Raw genomic sequence first — 15,536 nt, 5'->3', positions numbered from 1 at the left:
TGTTCAGCTTCAGGTACCGTTTGATCCAGGGCTTCACACTGGATCATTTCCCGGCTCTGATGCTCAGAACCTCTTGGTCCACAGGGTCTGTCCTGGCAACAGTGGGTGGAAAAGAGGCTAACTGTTTCCTAACTCTTGTCCAGAGCCTCCTTTCCAACTGGGTCATGCACACACCCCTGCAGCTGGGGCAGATCTGTGCCCAGGCCTCAGTTCCTTCTTGGAGCCAGGTATGGAGGCAGCATCCCTGGGACCTTCCAGGAAGGTACATGGCATCTTAAAAACTGGGGCAGTGTCACCCAGAGAGGGGAGTGTGATGCTGTGAGGCCAGCCCTAGAAACCCATGTGGGCCTGATCTGCTCCAAGACGCTGAAACTAGACAGTTAATCGTTTACACTGCAGGTCCAAATGTTCACCACTTTTTTGGTAGCGTTTCACTGTGCGAGTATGTAAACATACCGGGGAGATTTTGCTGATAGAAGGATGGTCAACCAGAACTTCACCCCTTGGTGGGCAGGGGCTCTCCTCATGTGATCTTTCCAGCTCATTGGGCATCAAAGGCGAGACTGCAGATGGGAATGTCTCCATAATAAAAGTGAGGATTCCAAATGCCTAGGGGTGACGAGAATGGACCTGGCACTTCCCTCCTGTTCCTGATGCTGGGGGCAATTCAGAGGGTGCCGTCTATCCTGAGGGGGGTCCTCCAGGAACTTGGGGCTTTGGGGGGGTGGGTGAGTGGGCTTCGCCCTCCCCAGGGACTCTTTGTGACTGTGGAAGGACCCCTGGCAGCTCAGAGTCCAGTTGGCCTTGGCGGGGGTGGGGGTGGGGGCGTGGGACACATCACCTCTCCCTGTTCCTCTAGGAGGGGCCCAGGCAGTAATGAAGTCTGGTGTTAGCCTGGCTGTCCTCCCATCGCCCAGTCCAGGATTCTAGAAGGAGGAATTAACCTCCTCCTTCTAATTATGTTCGTAGTGGTGCTGTTGCAGGTGAAAAACGGAACCTCCAACAGGCATCAAGAAATTGGATCTCATAAAGAAAGTGTTGAATCTCACATTAACTGAAAGTTTTAAGGAAAGGGGCCTTCAGGCACAGCTGGTTCCAGGGCCTCGAACGATACCCATCCAGTCCCTTAGACCTTCTCTCTCCTCCTTTCCTCCTCTGGGACTGGTTGGCATTGCAGCTAACTCACGGAGCCGTAGCTACCATGGTTGGATCGACCTCAGACTACGTTGAGCTACGTGGCTTGGTGCCAAAAGCCCAAGAGGGGCCCGGCCTCTGGGTGCTGACAGCCCAGAGGGGGAGGCAGGTGTCCACAGGGCTGTAGGTGGGGTGCACGGGGTGAGGCGACCCGTCATGGGAGACGGGGAGAGATTCTTGGCTGTTCTCTGCAGCCCGAGGCCTGAGTGGGTCCTGTGAGAGACAGAGTCGACACACGTCCTTAGCTCCAGAGCTTTCATTTTCATTTCTTTTTAAGTCACAGGTTCTCTGACTTTTTTTTTTTTAACTTTTCTTTTTCTTTCTTTCTTTTTTTTTTTTTAACGAAACTCTTTTTTACTTTAGTACAATCCCCAGAAGTTACTGTTGGGGCAGTTTCATTCATATCACGGTCGTGACTCTGTATGTCAGGGAAGTGCCCTCCTGGTGCCACCACACAGCTGCAAAGATTCCTTTTCTGCTTCTCCTTCTTCTCCAACCCCACCCCACCCCAGTCTTACTATTAACAGTCCCTGGAATGGAGGAGACCACATCAGAGATGGACAAGAACCTTTCTAAGCAAGCATGGGACACCAAGAAGGTAAGAGCCTAAGGGTTTTCGGAAGTGGTTTTCCTTCTTGATCTTTCTTTTTTTTTTTTAGCACAACCCACGTGAAGATGGTGGAATAGCACATTGGGGGAGTGTTGCCTTCCCTGAAGTGTGAGCCTCATTCAATGTTTTTTTTTTGGCTGTGCTGCACAGCTTGCGGGATCTTAGTTCCCCAACCAGGGATTGAACCTGGGCCCTTGGCAGTGAGTGCTTGGAGTCCTAACCACTGGACCACCAGGGAATTGCCTAAACCTCATTCAGTTTTGACCAGTCGCATAAGCCTTGAATACTAATGGCAGGCCTGTTACACTGGTGAAAACCATGTAAAGAATTAAAATCTATGTTCACTTTGGCAGCATGTATACTAAAATTGGAACAGTGCAGGGAAGATTAACATGGCCCCTGTACAAGGATTATGTGCAGATTCACACAGCGTTCCATATTTTTATGTGTAGTGATGGATGTTAACTATTAACTAGACTTATTGTGGTGACCACTGCAGTATATACAAATAGAGGATTATGATATTGTACACCTGAAACTAATATTATATGCGAATTATACCTCAATGAAAAAAGGAAGAAAGAAATTGAAGCCAGGGAAGTTAAGTGATTTGCCCAAGGTGGTGAAGATACTTAGGGTTTAGAACATATACCTCCTAATTTTTAGCCTGTGATCGTTCTACTAACCCACAGTATTGGGTAATTATCATCGTTTATCGTCATTCTTTTTTTTTTTTCTGTTGCACCGCACAGCACGCGGGATCTTAGTTCCCCAACCAGGGATTGAAATCGTGCCCCCTGCAGTAGAAGCACGGAATCCTAACCACTGGACCTCCAGGGAGTTCCCTGTCCTCATTCTTAAACATAAACTTCCATTCACTTGCACAATAATTGCAGCTTTTATTAGAGTACAGAGTCTGCTTGGAATTCCCAGTTGGATTGGGATTTCTGTGTTATTTCCAGGTCCAGAAACAAATTTCTCAAGTTCAACCTACAAAAATGTCTAGTGATAAGATAGAATTCGTGCCATGAATACAGATTTCAACGAATTTGAATAGAACAAAAATGCATTAACACTGAAGCGATTTTGAATGTTTTTTTAAAAAAAAAATTGAAACCCTGTCAGGAACTCGGAGGGAGATGATGAATGAGCAAACAGCACTATGTTCCTCAAAGGCATGTGTTCAGAACGTTTGAAATCAACAGGAAACAACCTGAATGTTTGACAGTAGGGGATTTATAAGGAAACTGTCCTCAGTCCCTCGTGTGGAAAGCTCTGTGTGTATGGGTTGGGATCTTTGAAGGAATTTTAAAGGCATGAGAGACTTGTGATAAAACTGGTATGTGGAAAGAGCAGGATAAAGCTGTTTAGAAAGGCACAAGACACGTAATGATGCCAACAGATCCCTGGGTGTGCAGGACCAGGCCCTGGGGGAGACCCGAGTGCAGGTGTGAGCAGCACTGTTGGCCTTTTAATCCCTGTCTGCATGTTCCAGTTTTGCACAAGGAACGCATATGATTTTCAAACTTGGGGGGAGAAACTTAAAAATTCTAACAACCCAAACAAAGTCAAAAAGTAACTGAAACGTCTAGTTGCAGAGAGGTGCGTCAGTAAGGACAGCAGGGTCCCTACACATGCCCAAACGTGGTGCTACCATAAAGAAAGTGAAGATGGCCAGCATCTTGACTCTGGGGAGGGGGACGGCCCCAGCATCCTGGGAGTGAGAAGATGGTGGCAGAGCCCAGCATCTTGGCGAGACTTCCTTTAACTGCCGCTCAAAAACGATGCATCTGTGAGGATGTCAGTAAAGGAATTCCTGTGGATTTGTTGGGGGTGGGGTGGGGGGTGATGGGTGAATTTTTAATACTGTTTAGAAATCTGTTAGGATCCCATAACATTCGTGGAATGCTTTTGAAAAGATTCTTTAGAAAAAGTCATTGTCAAAGTGCTTAGTAAAAAATCTGGTAATGAAGCGAGTGTTTACCCACGGAATTAAGGAGCCTGTGGCCAAGTAGAAACCCGTTCCTCCGGCATTCCCTGCAGGGGCTAAATGCCTGCTGGTCACATGTCCCCCCTTGGGCTCCCCAGTCACTGCCAGTGGGGCCTCCCCCACCCCACCGCACTGGGTGTGTGCATGGGAGGCAGGCCTAGCCCCCCCCGCCGGTGTGTCCACGCTCCTGTAGCATGTCAGCCAGGAGTGTCTGCCCCAGGGCCCGAGAGGCAGAGAGGAATAAGGGAACGTGACACAGCCGAGCCCTCCACTGGCATGCCAGGTTCTGTCCAGTCATGTCTGCTTCCATCGGAAGAGAGTTTCCTCCTTTGTCCTTGAACAGGTCTGGGGACCCTGCCTGGAGCCTGCAGTTCTTGGATGGTGATAGTGTCCCGGGTTCACAGAAGGGGAAACAGGATTTCTCTGGGACCCTCTCCCCGGGGCTGGTCTCCAGGGCAGCTACGGTCTCTGTCCTTGGGCCGCGTGGGCCAGAGAGCACGTCAGCACCGGGGTCGCCGTGGGAGTCGCAGCTCTGGGGCACCACACCGCTGCAAGGCGTGTCAGCAGGGGGTGTGGGGAGCGCCCTCTGTGTTACTTAGGGCATGCGGTTTGAGCCTTCTCAGACTTCTCCGCGTGGTGTCCTTCCTTGCCATGGACAGAGGCACATGGAACAGAGGCAGCCCCTGCCACTGGAGCCCTGCCTGCCTCGATTCAGGAGTGACACAGGGTGTTAGCCTGGAGGCCCCTGGGTTTTCAGTGACCCTGCCCCCCGGCTGGCTGCTAACAGCCATGGTACAGCCCTGGGGGGTTCAGATGTGAAGAGTGGGCAAGCTTCCTCTTCTTCCCCAGTGCCTGCTCTCACAGGGGACCACACCACCCCTGGGCCGTGCCCACAGGTAGACAGAGTGGAAGCTGGGAGGGGGCTGTAGAAAGACCATCTCCACACAACTCTTGGTTTGCCCCTGGGTGTGTCTGGGGCAGGCCCCCCCCCAATCCCATGGGGCCACGTGTTCTTCATCTGCAGATAAACTCCACTCTTGTTGAGCATTTCTTAGCCCTGGTGGGGAGAAGCCATGTTGTGAGGAGGAGCAGTGCACATGAGGAGGCCAGCTCAGCCTCTGCTGTCTTCTCTTTCAGACGGGGTCCAGGCCCAAGTCCTGCGAGGTCCCTGGAATCAAGTAAGTCTCAGCAGGGCCCACCCTGTGTGCCCAAGGCCACCCTGGGCTGCTTGGACGATGCCAGGGCTTCCCCTCCGCTCATGAGGCTACATATCCTGACAAGAGGGGCACTGTGCCGCTGGCAGCCACCCAGCAAGCCCCACCGCAGGGGTACACTCCTACCCCTCCTTCCCTGAGATGACAGAGTCCCTGTCCTAGCCCCAGCACACTCACCCCTCAGACACACCCTTTTCCTGGGCAGTGGGAGGACCCTCACCCCAGCCCCCATCCCGCAGGGATAGGCTGCTTCCTGAGGTCCCACTGGAGGTGCTGACAGTTGTTTCTCCAGCAGGGCGGTGCCTAATTATGGGGTGTCATTTTGCGCCTGCGAATTTTTTTGCACCAGCCTTCTCCGCCCCTGCCACAGCTTTCGTGGGAGAACAGGCCAGCCGCCACCCCGAGAGCTCACCGCCCCCTCTGTCTGGCCTTTCCCCCCAGCATCTTTCCATCCGCCGACCAGGAAAACACTACAGCCCTGATCCCTGCCACCCACAACACGGGGGGCTCCCTGCCTGACCTGACCAACATCCACTTCCCCTCCCCCCTCCCGACCCCGCTGGACCCCGAGGAGCCCACCTTCCCCGCGCTGAGCAGCTCCAGCAGCACCGGCAACCTCGCAGCCAACCTGACACACCTGGGCATCGGCGGTGCCGGCCAGGGTAAGGCCGGGCTGGGTGGCGGGGACACTCCCTTCCCTGACAGAGGTCACCGTCTAGTGAGAATGACAAGTGTGTTTGAATGATAACTTAGCAGGGTCACGTCCAAAATGCCAGGCATGGGGGTGGAGCACAGAGTCCACCATGGGGGTTCAGGGTTGCCAGGCTGACCCAAGGGGAAAGGCATCTGGGCAGAGGGCACAGCCTGGGCAGAGGACCAGGGCTGGGAAAGCTCATGCCCCCAGGGATGGGACCATGGTTCTTAGGGGGAGCTGGGGGCTTCAGAGAGTTGGGGTGGGCCAGGCTTTCCTCATGCCCCTCATCAAGGGACAGGCCTGATCTGTTCCTCTCCCCCACCTCTCCCACTCCCCCAACCCCGACCCCCCAATCCCCCGACCGTGGCTGCCTGCTTAGGATGCTCCAGCCCGGCCCCCTCCCCTGAGGACGTTTCATGGGCCCCTGACCTGTCCCAGTATCCCCCGGTGCTGCCCCAACCCTGCTCCTCCTTGGGACTTCTGGCAGCACCGTCCTCCTATGACTCAGGCAGGGACCCTGGAGGTGTCCTTCTCCACTCAGACCCTCTCCCCTGCATGGCCTCCATCTGCTTGCTCCCCGCCCAGCCCCTGCCTCTTCACCCAGAAGGGCCATCAGCTCATGGCCCTCCTCTGGTCAGGACCTTGCACAGCGCCTCAGTTTCCTCCCTAGTGAAAGCTTGAGACCCGCGGGGCCCCCTAATTCCTGCTGCCCATGCCGACTCCTCTCCAGCCAACAGGCTTACCGCCGACCACCGTGGGGCCTTTGCACATGCCACCCCACCCACACAGCGCTCCTCCAGGCTCCTCATCCCATTCCCTACGCAGACCGCCTCCCCTCCCCTCTGCAGGCCTTCCTGACTCCCTGCCCCTGCCCCCTCTCACACTGGGTTGCTTTTCTGCACTCACCGTGCTGCTCTTGAGTCACTGTTTTGCTCTTTCGTCTGTCCCCTGTGCTGGGCCTTGATCTCCCACGCCCTTGCTCTAACCCCTCTACCCACGTTGACTGTGGGAGGCGTGGGTTTGCGCCCAGGGAGGAGACAGGACGGGCCCCCAACAGCCTGGCGGTGGGACGGGCAGGAGGGGCCGTGGGGACTCACATGTGTCCCCACATGTGTCTGGACTCGGCGGTCGGTGAGAGCACTGCCTCGCTATGCCCTCCCTGTGTCCTGGAGCCACAGCACAGGTCAGCGCTCACCCCATCCACAGGCCCACGGCACCTCCGCCCCGAGCATGGTGGGTAGCGCCACGCAGGGTTTTCTGAGAGAGAATCACACACTCAGATTCGTGTTTGCCACACTTCCTCTGACTGCCCCGGGGAGAAGCTGACTGTGAGGAATAGGAGGCAGCCCCTGGGCCAGGGCAGAGCCCCATTGGGAGCTTTGCAGAGAGATTTCAGGGTGAAGTTGGCCAGCCTTGGAGCCGGGTTGATTCAGGGAGTGAAGGAGAGCGAGGAGCCCGGAGTCATTCCCGGCTTTGGTGCCGACCGGGCCAGGACCAGGTGAGGGGTGTTGAGGGTGGTACAGACATTCCCTAGGTATTTAGGCGAGGAGATGGAGGCCAGAGTGGTGAAGAGGAGAGTGACATTCTGCCTCATGCCATTCAGGCTGTGTTCTTTTTCCCATGCACCTGGCCCCGTGCCCACTGAGGCTCAGCCATTGGGCAGAGGATACTGGCCCTGGCCGTGTGCACCCCACTCACCCACCCACACCTCCAGGGAAGGCCCAGAAGGCAAAACGAGCAGATTCAGGGGAGCCCCAGATCCGTGGCCCTTGCAAGACACCAGTGGGTGGGCAGCATCCACAGATGCCTGTGCAAGGCAAGAAATCAGGTCGGCCCTGGAGCTGCTGGCCCTCCGGCAGAGAGTCGCTGTTTCCCGGCCCCCGTTTTTCTCCTCACGCCTTGGCAGCAGCCTCCAGGGCACCACCCCCTCCACTGGAGGGCCCTTGGCAGCCCCCCAGCGCCCGCCTGGGAGCCTCGCACCTCCAGCCCGCGCCGAGTCTAAACAAGTACAGGAAAACACAACACATGTGAAAACCGTAGATGCGGGAACGAGTGCAGACCCCGAGCGTGGGGCCCAGACCCCAGCCTGCCTGGCTCAGAGCTTCGGCCTGGTAATGTCTGACATGTGTTCGGCTGTTTGCGAACCTGCCGCGCTCCAGCAGCTCGCCTGGCGGGGGCCTCACTCTCCAGATGTGTTTTAAATCAAGCAGAGCCGCCGGCCCCTGGCACACATGGAGATCGCCCCCCGTACCACCAGGCCCACCCTGCAGTCAGGACGGGAGCCGGTGGAGGAGGAGGACGGAGGCCTCCGCCGCCAGGGAGACAGTGGCCCCTCTCATCTCCTTCCAAGTTTGCCAAAGTCGTTTCCCTGGCTGCGCGCCGGAAGCGGGAAGTGGGCAGGCTGAGGTCCTCCTTCCCTGCACAGCTCCGTGGCCGGCTAGCCCCGTGCACAGGGCTTCCATGCCACTGGGGTGGGCTCCTGCCACCTGCGCTGCCCTCCCCTGGCAGCTCTCCCTGCCCACGCTAGGCTTCCCTTCCAGCTGGCCCCACTTCTTTTCCTAAAGTTGATCCAGGTTGTCAAAAGGAACTCAACAGCAAGGCATCCCTCGGCCCTCCTGGCCCAACTGGTGTCTCAGGGGTGGTGGCCACCCCATGTGAGCCCAGGAGCTCAGGTTACAGCCTAGCAGAGGATTAAAAACTCCCTTGCCTTCAGGACAGACGTCACAGGCGGCAGCCGAAGGGCCAAATCCAGCCCCCCAGTGTATTTTGGCTTTCCTACGATTGTGTGTGTGAGACTTTGAATTGACATTCAAATATGCACGTAAAAACCTGGATTTCCAGCTTATCTTGAAGAGTCAGGCCCAGCAATGGTGGGTCGAGGTCGTGTGCCTCAAGCTGGGCTAGAGCACTCCAGTTTGCTGCGGGCCCCTCCTGTCCCCGTCGCCCCTCTGTGCCCGTCACTCTTGGCATCTACCTCTGCTGCTTACCAAGCCCCGACATCTGCTCCCGACGTGCGTGTTGAGCGTTCCTCGGCCCGCCGGACACATGAAGCGTCGGATGCTCAGAGAAGACGAGGGAGCGGTGCAGGGTCCCGACTCCCAGTGTGCTCTCAGCAGGCGTCTTCCGGACTCCTCCTGACTAGGCCTCTGTCGATGGCTCCCTTGACGTCACTGTGTTTGCAGCAGCCTGATTCTGGGCCCAAGGTCTGTGCAGAAACTGGACCCCGGGGGCTCTGCTACAGGAGCTGTCGACGGTGCCAGGCCCCCCCAGCAGTGCTCAGCCGAGTGGAGCTGCCAGGGCATCCGAGGGGAAGTGCAGGCGTGACCGGGCTCGCCTTGCACAGATGACACGGCCCCAGTGAACAGCTGCCTGGGGTGGAGGGAAGGCTGCCCGTCATCTCCCCTCAGTGTATGCTGGGTGCATTCTTGCCAGCCCTGGAAACTGCCGCCTCACCCGCTGGAACCAGGTTGATCTGGTGCCCTCCGCGGAGTGGGCCCGGCTCCCCCAGTGAGTCAGGCACCTTCACCTGGCCTTGACTGCAGGCCAGGTTCTCTCTGAGCTTGCTCACGACCTCCTTAGGGCCTCATGGTGAACTGGAGAGGACAAAGAAACTGAGCCTGGGGTGATCAGGACAGGCCCCCAGGGCTCCCTTCCTGCCCCCAGCATCAGGGGGCCCATTGCTTCCCTGGCACAGTGCCCCAGGATCATCTGGCAGGCCCCAACACACTGAACTTGACCTCACTTAGCTCCTTCACAGCAGACACATCCAGGGATCATATTGCTGGGGGAGGGGGCCAGGGTGAGGGAAGGGGTGACTTGGAGCCCCCCCAGCAAAAGCTCCATCAGGAAGAAGATCAAATAACTGAGTTTCTTGCTCAGGCATCCTGGTGGGGTTGGTGCTGCAGCATGGGGAGTGCATGAGGTGGGAGGAGGCGGTTGTGGGTGTGTGATGTGGGGGGAAGGGCTGCCAGATACAGAGGTCAGGGGCCAAGAGGAGATCTGGCCAAAGGAGCAGTTATGGGAAGGGGCACGTTCACGGAATGAGGGTGAGGAGAACGATGAGGCTCAAGAAGAAACTGCAGCATCAGGCAGCACCGATTTGGTTGGAGCTAACCAAAACCCAAGCCATTATAGAAAAAAAAAAGGAGGGGGGCTGTCTCTGAAACCAGGGAAGTGCCAGCATGGCTGGATTTGGGGCTCAGGTGCTATCTCTGCCCCTCAGCTCCCTTGTGGTTACCAGGATGCCTCCTCACACAATTCTGGACCTCAAAAGCCCATCAAAAGCCCCTGGGCAGGGTCTCATTTGGCCAGCCTAGTCACATGTCCATCTGGGGGCCAATCATGCGGTAGCCCAGAGGTGGGGAAGCGCTGATTGGCAGGGCCTGCGGGACACGCCCCTCCTGGAGGGATGGCAGGATCTGTGGGGAGAGTGTTCGTCAGCACTGGAGGTGGGAGCCCATGCAGAGCTGGGGGACCCTGAGGTCAGGGTATCGGGACCTCAGAGGGGGCATCCCGGGTTTGGTGATCAGGATGTGCCCACTGGCGTCTGTCTGAGCGATTGGACTGTCCTCAGCAATGACCCTGGGTGTGTGAGTGCCCCCTGCCATGATCCCAGTGGCTGGCATCATGCCCACCCTCCCTTCCTTTCAGGGATGAGCACACCTGGCTCCTCACCGCAGCACCGCCCGGCCGGCGTCAGCCCGCTGTCCCTGAGCACGGAGGCAAGGCGGCAGCAGGCCCAGCAGGTGTCGCCCACTCTCTCCCCACTGTCACCCATCACTCAGGTGCGAGGGCTCAGGGGGGCGGGGGAGGTGGGGCCCGGCTCTGCCTCTCTGGGAGGGCTCACGCTCCTTCCAGGGAGCAGAATCCTGAAAATCCTGCCAACATTTGTTTTGCTTTTTGTTGTCAAATTTTCAAACGCACGGGGAATGCAGAAATCAGTGGCCTGGATTCCCCTGTGCCCATCATGGCTGTTAGCTTGTGCCCGTGTGACTGGGCATCCTTTATTATGCTGTTCTCTTCTTTAAGATCTAGCTGCAATTTCCCAAAATAAAATGTTTAGAGAAGGTTTCCCCCCCCCCCCAATTTACCATATTTGCTTCGTCTGCGTCTTTGGTAGTTTTGTGTGTGTCTAGGAGTTGGTCCGTTTCATCAAAGTTATCCCACGTGCCAGCATACAGTTGTTCGGAGTACTCTCATAATCCTTTTTATTTCTGTGAAGTGGTTAGTAACGTTGCCCCTTTCGTTTCCGATTTCCATAATTGGAATCTTCTCTTTTTTGGTCAATCCAGGCTCGTAGAACGAGTTAGGAAGTGTTCCCTCCTCTTCTATTTTTTTGAACAGTTTGAGAAGCATTGGTATTAATTCTTCTTTGAACGTTTGGTAGAATTCAGTGAAGGTGCTGCGGTCTGGCAGATCTTCACTGGAAAGTTTTTGGTGGCTGATCCCACCTCCTTACTCAATATCGGTCCTACTCAGACGTCCTTTTCCTTCTTGGGTCCGTTTCGGTAGTTTGTGTGTTCTGAGGAATTTGTCCATTTTGTCTGCTTTTCAGTCCCTAATAGATAATATTGTTTCTTTGGTTTTTTTCTTTCTTTCTTTCTTTCTTTTTTGTGGTACGTGGGCCTCTCACTGTTGTGGCCTCTCCCGCTGCGGAGCACAGTCTCCGGACGTGCAGGCCCAGCGGCCGTGGCTCACGGGCCCAGCCGCTCTGCTGCATGTGGGATCTTCCCGGACTGGGGCACGAACCCGCGTCCCCTGCATCAGCAGGCGGACTCAACCACTGCGCCACCAGGGAAGCCCTTGTTTCTTTGGTTTTTAACGTGACCTCGATGGTCTTATCTACCCACAACGAAATTAACAGTAGTTCTTCTATACCTTCCGATGCCCGGCCTGGTCTCGGCTCCCCACCGTGTCTCTGTCTCTTGTACAGTTCTTGTTCAGATCAGGATCCAAACAGAGCCATGCATGGCTCCTAGCGGCTGTGTCTTCAGTCTCTTCATCCCTGACCCCAGCCTCTTCTCCCCTCCCCGCCACGCCCCACCCCTGAGGCCTGCCTTCCCTTTCCGGAAACTCCTTTCCGGCCACTCCTTTCCTGCGTTCTGCTAAGTGTTTACATCCTGTAGCTCCTGGGCATACCCAGCCTCCCTCAGAGGGCAGGAGCGCAGACTCGTGAGCCTGGAAAACTTGCCTCTGGTTATTTTCCTCTTTCCAAATCCAAGAGGGGCCCGATCTGGTCATTGCCGAGTGACCACACAGGGGCCTCCGTCAGCCCCATCGTCTCCAGCCTCCCCTTGGTGCCCAGGCTGCAGGGTGGCGGGAGGGGGTTCCTTCTCCCTGGCAGGACCCCACAGGGGCTAGGTGCTGGCTCCCCGCTGGGCTACCAGAGCGTGGTGCCCTGTGCCTGCCCACAGTGGGGAAACTCCAGCTCAGAGAGGTGGGGGATGGAGGTGGAGCATCCTGAGTCTCTGCAAGTGTGGAGGGGTGTGCAGTGAGAAAGGCTCACTGGGGGCAGGCCTACTGAGCTGCAGCCCAGGCCTCCGTGGGCCTTGGGGGAAGCCCTCTTCGCTTCCCTGGTCCAGGGTCTGGACATCCCTCTGTTCATCTCTCACTTCAGTGTCAATCACGCCAGGCCATGGGGGTCCCCTGGGGGCCAGGTGCTCACAGCCTGCCCGGCCCACTCCTTTGAGCATGTGTCCCACCTGATGCCCTCCTCTCCGTTCAGGCCGTGGCCATGGACGCCCTGTCTCTGGAGCAGCAGCTGCCCTACGCCTTCTTCACCCAGGCGGGCTCTCAGCAGCCGCCGCCGCCTCAGCCTCAGCCCCCGCCCCCGCCGCCGCCTGCGTCCCAGCAGCAGCCGCCCCCGCCGCCCCCGCAGGTGCCTGTCGGCCTCCCCCAGGGCGGCTCCCTGATGCCGAGCGCCAGCCTGACTCGGGGGCCCCAACTGCCCCCGCTTGCGGTCACGGTACCATCCTCTCTCCCCCAGTCCCCCCCAGAGAACTCGGGCCAGCCGCCGATGGGAATCGACACTGCCTCGGTAAGCCCGGGGCGGGGCCTGACGGGGGGCGGGGGATGGGGCTTGTGCAGGAGGAGCCCAGGGGCTGTGGGAGACCACCATCAGACCTGCAGGAGGAGTGTCAGGGTGCCTGGCTTTATCTGCAGCCACCTCGAGGCTCCACTTTGAGGCCAACTCGGCCAGGGGTTGGGGCTGAGGCAAACACTGCCTGGGGCTGGGAGCTCAGTGGGGTATTCTCCCTGGAATCCTCAAGCCAAGTTTGTCACCTCGGTATAGATGGGGAAACTGAGGCACAAGCAGGGGTCAGGTGCCCCAGACTTCACCCAGGACGGGCCACCCCACGTCTGGCTGCCAAGCCCTCCCCCATGGCCCCGATTGCCCCCCTCAGCCCTTCCCACCCGAGACAAGGCTTCCTCAGAGGCAGGGAGAACACGGAGCTCTCAGGGCCTCGGGAGTTGACTTCTGAGAGCCAGAGGGATGGAGATGAACTTGGAGGAGAAGAAGGGATGAAGCCAGTTCTGTGGTTCATACAGCACAGTGCCCTGGGCCGGGGGCCTGCAGCTCAGACCATGGGACCCCTTGCCTGGGGCCAGGCTTGGGGTAACAAGTGCTAGGTTTTGACCCCTGCACCCCAAACCTTCCTGCTTGTTCAGACTTTCACCCAGGTTGCCCTGATGGGAAGGGAGTGGTCACAGCTACCTTTGGCCACATCCAGAGGAACAGGGAGCCACATTTGGGGCCCAGCCAGTCCTCCCCACTCACTTGGCCCATGGCTGCCAGCCCCAGGATAAATGTCATCAGAACATCATGTGCTCTGTGAAGAACAGGCCGCCCCCCCCCCCCAGGTTGGCCAGGGCGGGCAGGTAACCCAACAGGTAGAAACCCACATTTCCAGGCTGCTCTGATCCCTCAGAGGGCAGACCTCAGGGGTCCCCTTGGATGGGACTGCACCCAAGCCTTGCCTTGGGCAGACACACAGCAGGTACGGAGGTGGCCCTGACACTGGGGCTGCCTGGGGCACCCAGTTCCATGACACCCTGCCATGGCGGTGCCTCTCTGTGGAGCTGGGGGGACTTTGGAGACATGGGCTATCCAGGCCAGGCTCTCGGGTCAGGGCGCTGTTGTCGGGCAACCCCCTCCCCTCCCGTGGGAGTGGTGGCTCCCTCAGGGCTCAGATTCCAGTGGCCTCCTCTGTGAGTTTCTGTAGATCCACCCAAGCGAGGAGAATGTCCCTCTGGTCATTCCCCTCTTTTCAACCCGAAGAAGGCCTGAGCTGGTCATTGCCAAGTGACCACGCTGATGTCTCTGACACCCACACCCTGATGCACGAGCCCCCTGCCCCATCTGGGCTCAACCCCCATCCCAAACTGCTCAGAACAGGCCGCTGAGGAAATGAAGGAGACATAGCACTTAGGGAGCCCTGGGCCGGCCGGCTGGGTCTCATTGAACAAGTTCAGAGAGGTCAGGCAGCTTGCCCAGAGGCACACAGCAGGGCCTCACTGGGTAGGACCAGAGCAGGGTCTAAATCCAGGTCCTGGCCTAGCCTGTCCTGCCCCCCAGGAGTCTGATAAGAAGCCAAGACCCTTTGTCATTCGAGTGAGGAGGTGGCCGTTCTTTGGAAGTCGGTGGACAGCATAACCTGGCGGACTTGTCCCAAGCAATACCAGTGATAGTGACTGCCCGGCGCCAGGAACCCTGCAGTGTGCCCCAGACGGCCTTGGCTGTTAGCCCGAGGGCATCTGACTGGCCCTGGGCCTTCCCTGCCTGTGCGGGTGTGCGTGTTCACACGTGTGCGGCTGTGTGCACACATACGTGGGTGTGGTGTGCGTTCGTGTGAGTGCTCTAAAACCTGCTGAGTAGAGCCTGATCCCTCCTTCCCTCCCCAGCCCCCCAGGGCGATTCTGTGAGGCTGGGTTCCATGCTCTCTGATGGAATGCCCCCACCCCTCCCAGAGTTGGGTTTGGAGGTAGGGCCCCTTGAGGCCCTGGGCTCAGGTGCCCTCCTGCAGGTGCCCTGGGTATTCAGCTCACCTGAGGGATGGGGGCCCTGCCAGGGGTGTCAGCAGTGAACAGCCAGTCCCGGGAAGCCAGGCCTGGGGCCCCGCGAGCATCCTGACCTGTCTGTCGTCACAGGCGCCGGCTCTGCAGCAGTACCGTACTAGCGCTGGCTCCCCAGCCAACCAGTCTCCCACCTCACCCGTCTCCAATCAAGGCTTCTCCCCCGGGAGCTCCCCGCAAGTAAGGGACGCCGCCTCCCCTCCCCGGCCTCCCCCACTCCAGCCTAGCTGGCACCCCCCCCACGTGTCCCCCATCCACCTGTCTGTCCGCCATCTGTGCCTCCCGTCTCACTCCACCCCATCTTGTTCACTCCACCGGGGTGGGGACCGGTGAGGGGCGGCCACCCTGGGCAGTGGCCAAGGAGAAGGCACCCTCTCCTGGAGCTGTCACATTCCCTCGGCGTCTCTGTGGTCCACGCCAAGCCCCAGGTGGGGTTGGCGGGCTCCCCATTTGCATTGGTGACGTTGGTGTCGCCTTCGCCCCAGCTCCTCACCCCGTGGCTAGGATGCCGAGCCCGGTGTGCGGCTCAGAGCAGGCATCGAGCAGCCCGTGCACCCATCCCCACCCAGGTCTGCCCGCCCTGAGGCCTCCTGCTTCCAGGCTTCTGGAGGTGGAGGCGTGCTCCCCCTGCATCAGGGTGCAGCTGAGGTGACGGCCAGCCTGTGATGGGGGCTCTGACTCTTCAGCCCCCTCCGCCCTTTAGGATGGCGTGTCTCTCGCCTTCAGACCCCCAGCACAGGAAGTAGCCCCTCCAGTGTCCTT

The 15,536-nt window shown here is 58.1% G+C and overlaps 1 protein-coding gene across 7 annotated transcripts in view; it reads left to right on the top strand.

Annotated features, from left to right (window-relative positions):
* CRTC1 (CREB regulated transcription coactivator 1) overlaps nucleotides 1-15,536 on the top strand; it is a gene marked incomplete at its 5' end in the record, with an annotated part of 73,504 nt that overhangs the window by 52,101 nt on the left and 5,867 nt on the right. For 5 of the 7 annotated variants that reach the window (XM_079701655.1, XM_079701653.1, XM_079701652.1 and 2 more), the window contains 6 exons: nucleotides 1,707-1,792; nucleotides 4,932-4,972; nucleotides 5,450-5,670; nucleotides 10,353-10,486; nucleotides 12,427-12,738; nucleotides 14,850-14,954. In XM_079701655.1, coding sequence (XP_079557781.1) covers nucleotides 1,707-1,792; nucleotides 4,932-4,972; nucleotides 5,450-5,670; nucleotides 10,353-10,486; nucleotides 12,427-12,738; nucleotides 14,850-14,954 — 899 coding nt within the window. The remainder of the gene's footprint in view (nucleotides 1-1,706; nucleotides 1,793-4,931; nucleotides 4,973-5,449; nucleotides 5,671-10,352; nucleotides 10,487-12,426; nucleotides 12,739-14,849; nucleotides 14,955-15,536) is intronic. The other 2 variants (XM_079701656.1, XM_079701654.1) reach the window with 1 other exon arrangement.

Source organism: Hyperoodon ampullatus, assembly GCF_949752795.1.
Source record: "Hyperoodon ampullatus genome assembly, chromosome: 4".
NCBI lineage: Eukaryota > Metazoa > Chordata > Mammalia > Artiodactyla > Ziphiidae > Hyperoodon > Hyperoodon ampullatus.
Note: the sequence above shows the minus strand (reverse complement) of the source record. Positions and strands in the feature narration are given on the sequence as shown.